The 13,756-nt window shown below is 47.0% G+C and overlaps 1 protein-coding gene across 2 annotated transcripts in view; it reads right to left on the bottom strand.

Annotated features, from left to right (window-relative positions):
- Positions 1-11,361, bottom strand: part of RCOR1 (REST corepressor 1) — an 83,281-nt gene extending 71,920 nt beyond the window's left edge. Inside the window, exons 1-3 of one of the 2 annotated variants that reach the window (XM_086894521.1) lie at positions 11,017-11,361; positions 10,162-10,341; positions 10,003-10,062 (exon numbers count right to left, since the gene is read on the bottom strand). In XM_086894521.1, coding sequence (XP_086750647.1) covers positions 10,003-10,062; positions 10,162-10,339 — 238 coding nt within the window. In that variant the 5' untranslated portion in view covers positions 10,340-10,341; positions 11,017-11,361. Of the gene's footprint in view, positions 1-10,002; positions 10,063-10,161; positions 10,342-10,649; positions 10,846-11,016 lie in introns of those variants that run through there. The other variant, XM_086894522.1, reaches the window with a different exon arrangement.
- Between the last annotated feature and the right edge of the window lie 2,395 nt (positions 11,362-13,756).

The following is a 13,756-nucleotide window of genomic DNA, read 5'->3' as shown; positions in this document are numbered from 1 at the left end:
CAAGTAAGTAGGCTTTCTCCCCAGAAGCAGGTAATTTATGGAAGGACAAACAAGGACAACTGCAGTTTTTTAGGGTGGTCAGAGGGAAAAGGTAAAGCAGTGAGCCAAGATGCAAAGAGAAAACAACTTCAAAGCAATTGCTGTGGGAGGTTAAATTAGGTAAGAGTGTATTCTGCTAAGAAAGAAAAAGAGCAGGTGGTAATTGGGAGCATCTCTATAAATGGCCTTATTCCAACAGGAATGACAGTTACTGCAGAGCAAATGTTTATAAAATAAAAAAGATCCATTTAAACCAGTGGCCAGAGCATTACTAATTACTGCTGTGATACAGGAAGCCAACAGCTGCAGGGACAAAGACATGCTGGAGCTCAGCCCTCAAGCAGCATACAGGGGCCATCGCTCCCTCAAAGTTTGGGTCTCCAGTTCCCTTTGGGTCCCCATAATATCCCAGACATCCTTTTTCAGACGTTGACAACAAAAATAACACGAGGGAACAGGCTGCCCTTGTTTCTTGAACATAAAATGCCAAAACACAAGCTTGGGACAGAAAAACTTATCAACAAGTTAAAAGGTCTACACCAGTTCATGCAGCACATAGAACACCTATGCTAACAGTGTGCAAAAGCAGTGCAATTTTTTGAAGGTATTTACCTTGCCTTAGTAATAATTTTAACTTTTACAAATAGAGTTTAAAAGTGATCTTGTGATATTCTAAGCCCATGACCTTTGTTTAGAGTGTATGTCACTTGTAGCAGTACCTATTTTAAAGCTAAAACTTTTAGACTGAGTGGCACAAGAATTTTGCACTGGGAGGCACATGGCTTTACGTCACAGCACTTGGTTTTTCACAAAAGGTTGTGTCAAAACCTACCTGCCGAAACTGCCGCCCCCCCAGCCACCACCTACTCCTGATTCAGATGTACAAGAGGGGTTTCCCCCAAGGTTGCCTGGTGTCAGGAGACTCTTCTGGGGCTGGTTTCCTTCTGCCAGCCTAAAGAAAGACCCAGAGTTAGGGGTGAGCCCAGTTGTCTTCCCCCACAGAAGTGGCAGAATATCTGGAGTGGGTTTTTTTGTTGTTGTTAAGACTACTTAATCCACACATTGAGCTGGGTCTGCCTAGCAACAAGTTAGAGTTTTAAACTTGTATCATCCTACTTGTGTTCCCATGGCTACTGTCATGAACAGTGTGGCAGCAGCTGCACAAATCAGCACAAGGGTCCCAGGAGGGACATCTTTAAGATTCCCAGACAGAAAACAATACTGAGAAAGTACAAATGCTACACCTGGTATGCCTGCCTGCCTTCACAGTCCTTTACTCCTCCCAGAAGCACCTACACCAGGCTCCCTCCTAGGGATAGAGAGACGTCAGCCAAAGGAATAGATGTGCACACTGGTATCGCTGATCATTTTACATTCTTTAGAACAAAAAAGCTTGGGTTACAGATGCAACACTTTTAGCTTCTCACACAGCTGTTAGCAACCTAAATGCAGAACTATGCACAACTCCAGCCAACAGCACCTGCTACATGGGGCAGTGGGCTCTTAACACAGGGTGGGAGAAGAAAAATCCCCCCCATTATCATTTACACAAGGCCACAACACAAACCAGTTACTGATGAGAACAGGGGATGAGTTTAGACACCCAAAGGTGGGAAGTCAGAGGAAAGAGAAAAAATGCCTTGCATTTCAATGCAAGCTGCATATAAAGAATTGCTACAAAAATAATGTTGTTATGTAGACCAGATTTTCCCAGTCCTGTCAATTCAGTTCTTCCAGAACAGAAGGTGATTTCCTACTCAAGAGAGGTTCCTCTTAGTCTTTATCCATCCCCAAGCCCCATGTAGAACTAGAATCTCCCTGTACCCTCTCCAGGGACGAGCAGGCATTGTACCCCTGCATGCAAGCCTTGTTTATACCAATTCCTTAGGGATTTCTAAACCCAGAAGCCACAACTACAATTACACATTTGTTATGCTGGGCTTTCACATTAGGGTTACAAAGTCTAGAAGGACACCAATTCAAGGTCATGTACACTAATAATTAATTATTTTCAATAAAAAGCTCTCAAATCAACATCTATGAACTAAAGCCCAACCTGATAAAACATCCAGTCATCTGAAAGTACACGTACAAGATATCATGGCAGGTTATCCCTGATACGAACAGAGAACAGAACTGAAAAGCTGCAATACACTGCCACGTGGTTAGACTCCCCTCATTAGACAACTGTATGGCAAAAGCAAACTCTCTCAGGTTAGTATCTGTAAAATCCGTCCAGGTGAAGAGCACTGAGTTAGGGGAGGGGGCAAGAAAGATTAAATAACTTTAAGGACGAAAACTCACAACCTTAAACTCCTGCCCCTAAGAGGGCAGAGGGATATTTTTCCAGAGACACATGTAGTCACACACACAGAGTACCTGTGAGACCCTACTGATGTCCCCTAGACATACCTGCACAATAGAGGGACAGGGCTGAAGGGGGAGGAATAGACTAGAACTGCCTCATGAGAGGGGATTTTTGCAATTTTATCACACTACTGCAGCCTCCTACCCTCAGGAGAGGCAACATTTACCAATACTTCCTTTATGAAGTTCAAAGAACAAGCTGCTGTATAAAGCTGTATTTTTGAAGATACTTGGAAAGGTAGGTTAAACTCTCTGGTTTTATCTCAAAACCTTATATAAGAAGTACAGAAAATTTACTGAGTTTGACCTACAGTACTTGAAGCCAGTGCTCATCACAACCAGTTGCATTTCAAAACAATGTGAGGAGCACAAAAGCACCCCAATTCTCCAGTATACTGGAGAAACTTTCACTGCCTTCACTAAGGCTGAACACATCCTCTTGCACTTTCAGAAAGCACAAAGTTATCAAAACTTGCACATGGAACGATAAATTCAAGGCTTGAAATTTTCAAGAAAGAGGCACCTAATCAAACATTCCTTAAAAAGTGCTTTTTAAGATCAAGTTTAGCTTACAAATCAACTTTGTATTTTCAAGAACTGAATTTCAAACTGCTCTTTCAAGTTTAAACACCTAATGTGGGATTGCTCATCCTGTAATACCACCAAGTCTAAGCCTCAAAACACAAGGTCACCCAGTGCAGAAAGAAGTACAGACTTCCTAGGAAAAGGGGCACACTCTAACTACCCCAAAGTTTTCTTTTTTTATTTGCTCTCTATACTCAGCTTCTAGTCACCATGTATCAATCTTACCTTACACTTGGTATGGGTAAGGCAAGCCTTGGCCACAACCAGAAAGTGCCTGTCCAAGGGAAGCAGAAGCTTCTGAGGAGGCAGTTACTTCAGATTTACCTTCCTGGCACTTATTAAGGAATTGCATATTAAAGTTACAACACAGTTAAATACATACATATGTCCAGCAGAGCATTGTCATCCATACTACTCTGAAGGTATGTGACAGGGCTAGAGCCCACTATAAGCCGCATTATACAGTGCGCCTTGCTCACAGAGGCAAAGATTTCCGAGCTAATTATAATGACTAATCACAGGGAGCTCTAAGCCTTCACTTGGCCAAGTCACAGACCTAACTAGGACTGAAAACAAGAGTTTTAAGAGCACCTCATTAAGCAGCAGGAACCAGCTATGAAGAACAAAGCAGTCACTCTACCTAGTATTAATTCCAGTCCAGCCATTAATACATTTGTCAGTACATGAGACAGCTATTACCTCCACATACAAACACTGCATGTGCCAGTCAGGGAAGGAAGCCACAGGCTTTGGCTACATGGAGATTTGTTTGTTTACAACAGCATTAAGGTTTGAGAAGGATGTTCTCGGTGATGTTTGAATAATGAGAAAGCTCCAAAGCCATGCCTTGAAATATGTGTGAGTGGGAGCTGTGCTCACCACTGGAGCCTCTGCACCCCCTCACAGGACGAATGAACAGGCTGGGTGAAAGCTGACTATTGAGCAATGTAGATAGACTCAAAAACAGTCTCCCCTCAGGTGAGCAGCCCACAGGCAAAAAAAATACAGCACCAAATCAACAGCTGCACTCCTGCTGAGGTGCCAGAGGTATGGATAATAAAGTTTCCAACCTGAGAACTACTCATCTTTTTCTCCAGGGTGGATTTTAAAAACAGAGGATAAGCTGAAGTGCCAGCATCTACAAGTCAGCTTCACTCTGTAGTAGCAGGACTATAGCCTTTCCTGCCCTGGAGATTGGACCAGCAGTATGTACCACTGACAGAAAAAGATGAGAGACTCACCCACACACCAGCAGAGCTGCCAGCCCAGTAAGAAGATGGCAGGAGTCACCTTCCCCCTTCTTCCCCAGGGCTGTTGGACACCAGCCTGACCCTTTAACTGTAGCTAAATTCCTACATTGCTGAAAGGAAAAGCCAAGGGTTCGGCAACAGTTTCTGGTGGAGCAGCTGGAGGTCGAGGACCTTCTCATCTGCTCTGCACTACAGCACATTCACAGAGGCTGTGACCTCTGAGAAGGAGGGCAAGACAAATACATCCCGTGAGGAAGTATGGCACTGAGCAGACTACAGCTAGGGGGAAAAACTCTTCTTCCACCAGAGTTTAAGAGAAAACCTGCAGTACCTAAATTTTCCACCACCTAATTCTGACACACTCATATTGGCGATGATGTACATCTCCTCAAACAACAGTGAAAGACCCAAGGCATGTGTGGTTTACCAAGACACCAGGCAGCCTCTGTCAATCCAAACTCCCTGGGCATTAGTACATTATGGTTTGGTATTTCTGATTAGATCAAACACCATTAACTCTTCCTTCTTTTCCAAAGGGACTGTTGCACTGAGTGAGTTCCTGCCTGTTGAGTTTAAGGCATAGTCATTTGAAGAGATGAGATAGCTTTCCAGGGTACCAGTATTTCCAGTTCCAGGAGTTTGGTTTTGAATTTTCCACTTGCTTAGATGGAGATCCCAAAGTCTCACCTAAAAAGCACTTTTTTTTTTACTTTTTTTTGGTCATCCCTTTTCTGATGAGTCCGTTCAGCAAAACACCATTTTCTCTACACCCATTGGGTACTCATAAGACTGTGAGGCACAGGACTAGCTGCAAAGAACCAGAAAAAGCAGGCTGGGAGTTGGACTTGTCAAGTGTAAGTCATAAGGGGGCTCATAATAACCTCTTGTTAAAAGGTTACAGCCCTGATTGTGTAGGTCAGTAAGTGCCTCTGCCCAGAACCCCATGAAGTAGCTGATGATACAACCTAATAAAATATGGCCTTTACAACAATCAGAGAAATACAACACTTCTAGGAGAATCAGACACCCAGGGGCTGTCCCAATACTATACTTTCAACCTTTGAACCTAAATAGGCAGAGAGTAGGCACATTTTAACAGCCAGAATTGGATGGATGTATTAGCTTCCTCCCCTAGGACATGGCCATGCCACCGCTTCCACACAGTGATCAGGCACTCCAGATAAGAAACAGCAGTGATTATCTTGGTTGTTTTTTTTTTAAACTCCTCTTAGACACAACTACACTGACAAGGTTTCTCACTGTAGTGAAAAGAGTTGCTGGTTTCCTTTTTTTTCCCCCCTCATTTTTTGGCAGTGCTGAAACAAGTCTTGGTCACGAAAGAAGGCCTGGGAATACCAACTGTTTGTGCAGGAGCACACGGAGTGCAGCTAACAGTGTGGACCAGAGAACAGGCTCCTCAAGGATTAGTGACATTCTGGCAGGGAGCACCTTCCAGCAGGCTTTTCTGAACCAAGGGTGAAAGCACTACAGGTGGATTTCCTTCAACCATTTATACTTTTACAGAACAAAACCAAAAAAACTGGGAAGACAGCAACACTGCAAGCAAGGGATTGAAGTCTCACAGCTGACACATATCCCAAATTTCCATTTCCACAAGATGCTGTTGAGTCAGCATCTCACTGGATGCAGTGATGAAGAAACCTGCTTTTCCTCATCTATTTCTTCAGGAAAGAGTCCCAGAAGCTGCTTTCCAAAGATGACCAACACAACCTATGTCCAAAGATGCAAGATGTGGCTTGTATTTTTACTGCCATTACAACTTAAATAGGGAAATCTAAAATTGCAATGCAACAAAGGACAAAAAAAAAAGTTCATCTGCCTTCAATACAAGTACAAATTTGGGAGCAACTGCTCTCTTCAGGGAGTTATTTAACACTCCTCAAAATTATGGAAGCTTTAATCATCAGTGAAATTCACTGGCTGTGTTAAAGTACTCACTAATGTTTTCTTCCTCCTATTTCCAGTGTTCCAATAGCATAAATTAATAAGCAACAAATAAAACAGTCAAATACAATATCAGTGCTTCCCGATACGAAAGACTTTTATTTAGCTTTAGGATATGCAATGTTTCCTTCCACTGAGTTTTTCCATTAACAGGACATGTGGGTTTCATTTGTATGGATTAAAAGAACCATAATAGTTTGCCTCTTCGAAATCTTCCGTGTCTGTTTCAGAACTCACAAGAATGCTGACTTTGTTTAACACACAGAATTTTGGGCTGGCAAATAATTGATTCTGAGCTCTAACAAGAGAAGAAATAGCAGACACAATAGCAGTTTTTCACACCACATCTGTAAATTCAAGGCCAAACAGTGAAGTATAACTGAAGTGCAAGTTTTACTGAGTCTAGTGGGCACTGGCATGGGATTTTCAGCCCAAGGAAGTTTTGCCTACTCTTTTCCCAAGTTGAGTTGGCTTGTTTAATACACACATTGCCTCTGCAAAAGCCTTGCCTTTACTGTAAAGCTGCTCTTATTATACAAATAACAATAAAGGTGTAAGTACCATAACAATAACAATAGAGCTTTAAGTTTTTGAGATAATAAAAGAAGTGGGATCAATGTAGTTAGAACACACTTTCCCAAAACATGAAATTGGGACAAGTAAAAAGGATGGCAACATTAACTTGAGCAAAGAACCTACAGGCTCTGCTAGCTCATGGAATAGGCCTTGCCACTGTAAAGAGACTTACTAAAGGGGCTGTGAGTAAGAACCTCCTACAGAGGATTCCAGCCACAAGCATTTTTACAGTCAAAGAATCACATCAGTGGCCCTTCCTTGGCCACTGCCACAGCAAGTTTTAGCCACAACAAATATTATAAACTTATACCCAGATATTTTAATTCAGAATGTGAACTTGTTGTTTTCTGTTTTCTGGAATTGTCATTTTCTTTCAAGGATGAAGGAAAAACAAAGCAGCACAACCCTCAACCCTTTTCCTCATACTCCGGGTAAAGCAATAGAGGGACAAGAACTTTCTATCCTTCTCCATGCTAACAAAAAGAAATTAAGTCCCTTCACTTCCTAAACTTAACCACTAAGAACACTATCTTCACTTACAGGCCATACCATGCAATAGTTTTTTGCTCTTCTCTGACTATTTAACTCATGATACCCAGATTAACATCCCACCACTCCCTTGTTCTACCTCTCTTTTCTCCTACAGCTGCACAGAAAAGGATTTCAGATCTTTCAAAGCTTTCCTAATTTCACTGCTCTTTGCAGCAGCTCACATGTGGCTGAGAAGTGAAACAAAATGAAATGCTTTCTCTGCCCCTCTGCATGGGGACAGAGGAACTGCCACGTAAAATGCTGATGTAAGAATAAGCAGTTATAGATATACTTCAGCCAAACCCCAGGTATAATTGAACATTAAGTTTAAAGAAAAGAAATATACACAAGGCCTGGTCTGGATTATTTTCCCCTCAGACAAAGCAGCACAACCACTTTGCATTTTCCCAGCCAGTTAACCTGAAGGTGAAAGCCCCCACAATGAGCAATTTTCAAGCTTTAGGATCTTTTGTTTAACCAGTTACTAAAAATTTTAGTGAAAAACAGACACAGCATCTGCACAGTCTGATAACACTACTTCATAAATTTAACTTTTGACATTACCAGCAAGACAGTTACCAGACTAACAGTTTTAGTCAAAAGGTATTAGTGCAGCATGTTAGGCTTATTTAGGGTTTTCTTTCTTTAAGAGGGAAACAAAAGAGACTTAACAAATTAACTTAATGTAGCTTTTAGCCTTTAGGACTAAGAAGAGATGACAAAATTGAGGGAAAAACATGGCATTGTAAAATGATTCCTAGGTAATTCCACAAGACAGGAAACAAACTCTTCCATACACAGGGAGATAAAACTTTACCCCAAACTTCTTAACCAGAAGGTTTACTTTTCAGAAACAGGAAAAAAAACCCAGAGGCCAGTAAAGGAGGATCTGATGTCCATTCAGGTCATCAGAAGACTGATCATTTACTTTGGGTGAACCTACTATGAGCTAGCTGTATTACACTGTGTACTCAAACACAATCACCTGATGATCCCATCTTAGGGTACAGATTACTCAGAAAAAAATTTGTTTCTTCATACCACACACTTCCCCCTCCCTTCCACTCCACAGCACAGAAAGTAATAACCTTTGTATAGGTCACTGTATGTCTGTAAGTTTAAACCAGAACAATGTACATCTGAGTACACAACAGTGAGGAAGCAGCTCACAGTATTCTTCCCCCCTCCACCTATTATGTTAGAGAAATGAATTGCTCAAAAGAGCATAATTCACCAGGGTGACCATAAAGCCCAAGTATTGTTGTGATACGTGGTTGATAAGTCAGTGTGATGCACGCTGTGTGCTACAGAAATGCTGCGTTTGACCTACAGATTGAAAACCAGTGTCAACTGCTGCCTAGCTAACAGCTCCCCCTTCCTCCCCCTCCTCCTCCTCCCCCCCCCACCGTCCACCCTCTTTTTCCTCCTGGTCAACCAAGAAATAGACCTCCCTTGTATCTTATTTTGTCAAGAAAACGAACAGGGGAAGGAGTGGGGAAAAATTCTTCTGTAAATGAATACAAGTAACTGAACTTAATGGAAAAAAAAACCTCTGCCCGCCCTCCCTCCCTCCTGAGATCTTAACAGTTAGGAACGGACATATATATTTAATAATAAAAAAGGCATCCAACGTTAGTGCACAGTCTGAGGATGACCCAAGATAAATCCTTTTCCTGAGTCCACACAATAGTAACTCTCAGGATTATTCGATAAGGAGACACTGTGTCTTTCCACACCATTCTTTTTGTTTTAGTGTGAGAGGTGCAGAGGATTCAATTAAGTTTGGGCTGGGCAAAGGAACAACTCCAAACGCTAGGATCTCCAGACAGAAGGAGGGTTTTCACTAGCTACAACCTCCACTTACAAAGGAACAATACCAAAAAAAAAAAAAAAAAAAAAAAAAAGCTTAGATTTAAAACTAAAGAGGTTAACAGCCTGTCTTTCTATACACCGAGATACATCAGTACTACCGTGCTTCCAGCACCTGCCTTTCAGCACAGCCCCAATTCCTTTGTTTGCTCAAAATTTGCTTCCATACCACTTTAAATTAGCTTACAAAGAACCGCAGCAGAATAGCTGGAACGTTTTTTTTTTTTTTTGAGGACAGAAGCAGCGAGCTTCTTAGGAAGAGAAAAAATTAAAATACAGACCTAAGTCACTTCTAAATACCTTCGAAAAAAATTATAATTATAACTTGATGTCTTCTAGTTCCACCCCTATTACTGAGATCACAGAAACACGAGTTCATGAGAGGATGGAACAAACAAAAAAAGAAAGAAACACAAACAAAAAAAACGAACAAAAGGGAAAAAAAGGAAAAAGAAAGAAAGAAAGAAAGAAAGAAGAAGAAGAAGAAGAAGAAAAAAAACCCACCCAACTGCCATCTCCTGCCTCCTCCAGCCCTCCCAGCTTCCCTGTTCCTCCCTGCCTGCAAAGCGCCCTCTGGAAAGCATCGAGACTTCTTTTATCAACCGTGTGCGCTGGGGAGGGGGAGGAAGGGGGGGTCCTTGTTCTTGCTCTGGGTGCTTGAGAGTGGAATTAAGGGGAGATTATTTTTGGACCCGATGAGCGGAACCTGGGGGGGTGGGGGGGGAAGTACCCCTGCTCATCGGGGATGGGGGGGGGGGGGGGTCCAAAGCACAGGATGAGGGGGAGGAGTTGCCCCCCTTAAAACATAATTAAGACTTACCGGGGTCGAAATCGGGGACCACCGCCTGGTACTGCGGCCCGACCCTCATTCCGCCGCCAGCTGAGGGAGGCAGAGGGAGAAGCGTTACCCGCGTGGGCCCGAGCGGCCCCTATAACCCCCAACCCCCCCCAAAAAACGCACCCCGCACCCGCTCCTCACCGTGCTCCTCATCGCTGGACGACCCCGAGCTCCCCTCCTCCCAGGAGTTCACGCTGCTGTTGCCGTTGGGGGCGGCGGATAAACTTTTGCTGCCGCCGTTGTTGTTATTATTCGCCCCGGCGGCGTTCTGGTTCCTGCCCCGCCGTTTCCCCGAGACCTCCGGGCCCTTCTCGATCATGGCTGGCATTTAGGGGAAGAAGGGGAGGGGGGGGTGTGGAGAAGAAGGGAAGGGGGGGGGGGAAAGATCAGAGTTTAAAAACTGCGGGGGGGGGGGGGGGAGGGCTGTGGGAGGCGCCAAGGGCGGGCGGGAGCCGGGGCGGGCCGGGCCGGTGCGCGGCGGTGGCGGCGCTGCTACATCCCCCACCGCGATCGCCCCGAACTTTGAGGCTCATCCCAGCCCTGCGCTGGGACTCCGCTCAACCTGCGCTGCTGCCCGCGGCCAGCCCCGCCTCCCCCCGCTCCTGCCCCTTCCCATTGGCCAAACCTACATTTTGGGAGGCCATCCCGCCCGCCCATTGGCCGGCGCCGCCTGTCCATCGCGGCGGCCCGGCGCTTCCGTTCGCTGGGCGCGGTGGAGGCGGACCGCGGGCCGTGTGTGTGCGGGCTCCGCGATCTCTCCGCCCAGCGATACCTCTGCTCCGAGCTCCTCTGCTCCGAGCCGAGCGGGCGGGAGGCGGGGCCGCACCCCCCGCCGGGGAGCCCCTCCCCGGCCTCTCCCCCGGCTCGGCCCCGGTTCCGCCGCCCCGCCGGGAACTCGGACCCGGGAGGATCGTGGCGAGGGACTACTTTGCCCCCCCCCCCCCCCGCCTCCCCCGTGGCGGAAGGTTACGGCGTGGTTTGAATGGGATTCCATACAAAGCTCAGTTGTCCGGGAGAAGCTGAGCCCGGCAGGGTCGGGGGTCCGTGCTTGGTTCGTTCGGGACGACTCCCACCGGCAGCAGCGGCGAGAGTCCTGCCAGGGGATTGGGGTCCCAGGCCAGGAGTGGCCTGAGGAGAGCAGGGGGTCGGCCCGACCGAAGCGGCGCCGAGAGTGCGGGACAGCGCCGGGCTCGGAGAGAGCCGGGGCAGAGGCAGCAGCCGGCCGGGGAGCGGCACCGCACGGGCGGGTCCGTGCTGCGGCCCCGTCAGCAGGGCGCTGCCAGCTGCCCCCGGGGCAGAGCCGCCCCCCGCGGGTCTCGCACGGTACCCAGGAGCCGCCCTCGCCCCGGGCGCCGCCCCAGGTCCCCTCAAGTAACTCTGTGGCTCCCCCTTGGCCTCTGGTGCCCAGCCGGGGTCCGCGCTCGGGGCCCGGCCGGGCGGCACATCCCGCTGCCCGCATTCCCGGCGGCGCGCCCGGCTCCCCACGCGGCCCCGGAGGCGGGGCCGGCACGGAGCCCTCCCGGCGGGGCGGCCGCGTCCCACGCTCGGTGCCTTCCCCGGCGTGACCCGGCCGCGGGGCGAGGCGGGGAACAAAAGCGGCAGTGGCACCGCGTTCCCTTCTCTCGGCACACGAGGTTCCTGTCGGGAAAACCCGCACGGCGTCGGGGAGAACTGCTGGGGGGAAAAAACGGGGCGTCCAGCCCCGCCGTAGCTCAAATGGGCAACCAAAGTATACCCAGACCGCACGCTGTTACTTGCGACTCGAACTGTACATCAGGCTGAGGCAGCACAATGCACGGTCATGGAAAGCAGCTTGTCGGGTGTGTCTGCTATTTTCATTCAAATTAACTTATGTAGCAAGTTTTTTTTTTTTTTATTGGCCCGAGCAATTAAAAGTGCCATTTGACCAGCAGCGGTTATCTCGTATCAGCCAAACTGTCCCCAGCCACTCCCCGCCTCTCTCTGCCATTTTAATCCAAGAGAATTTGCACAGGGGGAGGGGGAAAGAGCTGCCGCGGGGGAGCCATCGCCTCCAGCCCCTGGCCTTATCCTTCCTTCTCCGTGTTGTGCCTAAGATTATCAAAATTATTTCACTTCCAGGGAGTAGTTTGGAAAGGGTCCTTAATATTCACGTACTGTTTTTCTCCATTAAAATTAAGAAAAGAAATAGCCTGTTGAGGTGTGTGGTAGTTTGTTTCAGCATACTGTGGTCTTTACAATATCTCCTTTCCCATCTTCACTTGGTATGTGTGTGGTGTGTACATACTGATATGCAGTTTCCTTTGTTTACACATGCATGTACCTGTGAGTATTTACTCACCCCAGTTATTTACCACTGAAAAAATAGGCTTATTTTCACTTAAAAAATTAAAATAAGTACATATATAAAAGTACATATATAAAAATAACTTTTTCTAGCTCACAAAACTAAAATTTATGATGGTGGCTCTTGATCCCACATTCTTTGAAAATATCAGTTCTAAATTAGGGGAGTAATTAGTGATGCTCTTAAACGCCAGCACTGACAGCCACAAATATTTCCCATTGCAAAGTGTATTAGTTCTGTAGCAGAGAATACATTTTCATGATAGACAGGAATGCAAACATGGCTGAGTGTTCATTATCCTTCTCCTCTATATTTGAGGATTTCTACTCCTGAAATGCAAGGGCAGGAAGGGAACACCTGATCATTTTAAAATGAGCTTTGAAGGTCCCAGTACTAAAGAAAGAAGAAAATATATATATATATATATAAATAATTTTTAAAAAAACTCCCCCAAGACCTAGGCTGAACCATACCCGAACTTGAACTTGAACCTGAGACCACAGATGACATTTGGAAACGTGTACAGCTTATACTGAGACACACACATGTGCACAGTTTTGCAAATCTGGGCCTAATTTTGGTCTTCCTTCACTTCCTCTTCCTCCCTCCCTCCTCCTGTCTTCATGGCCATTACCCACTTAGGCCCCAGGATTAAAATCTTAAGTCAATCATCTAAATTATTTATTACACAATTTCCCTCGTTTGAACTGTTGAAACAACATTTGCTGCCGGCACTTCCCCACAGTGCGCCTGTCCCGAAGCGCTGCCCCACAGCCCGTCCCGGACAGGGCTGAGAGCAGCTCCATCCTGGCACAGTGAGCTGGGGCAGCTCCATCCTGGCACAGTGAGTGGGCCAGCTCCATCCTGGCACAGTGAGTGGAGCAGCTCCATCCTGGCACGGTGGGCTGAGCAGCTCCATCCTGGCACAGTGAGTGGGGCAGCTCCATCCTGGCACAGTGAGTGGGGCAGCTCCATCCTGGCACAGTGAGTGGAGCAGCTCCATCCTGGCACAGTGAGTGGAGCAGCTCCACCCTGCCACAGTGGGCTGAGCAGCTCCATCCTGGCACAGTGAGCTGGGCCAGCTCCATCCTGGCACAGTGAGCTGGGCCAGCTCCATCCTGGCACAGTGAGTGGGGCAGCTCCATCCTGGCACAGTGGGCTGAGCAGCTCCATCCTGGCACAGTGGGCTGAGCAGCTCCATCCTGGCATAGTGAGTGGGCCAGCTCCATCCTGGCACAGTGAGTGGGCCAGCTCCATCCTGGCACAGTGAGTGGGGCAGCTCCATCCTGGCACAGTGAGTGGGGCAGCTCCATCCTGGCACAGTGAGTGGAGCAGCTCCATCCTGGCACGGTGGGCTGAGCAGCTCCATCCTGGCACAGTGAGTGGGGCAGCTCCATCCTGGCACAGTGA

The sequence above is a fragment of the Cyanistes caeruleus genome, chromosome 6 (genome assembly GCF_971803275.1).
Source record: "Cyanistes caeruleus chromosome 6, bCyaCae1.hap1.1, whole genome shotgun sequence".
Lineage (NCBI taxonomy): Eukaryota > Metazoa > Chordata > Aves > Passeriformes > Paridae > Cyanistes > Cyanistes caeruleus.
This window is presented reverse-complemented; position numbering and strand designations above follow the sequence as displayed.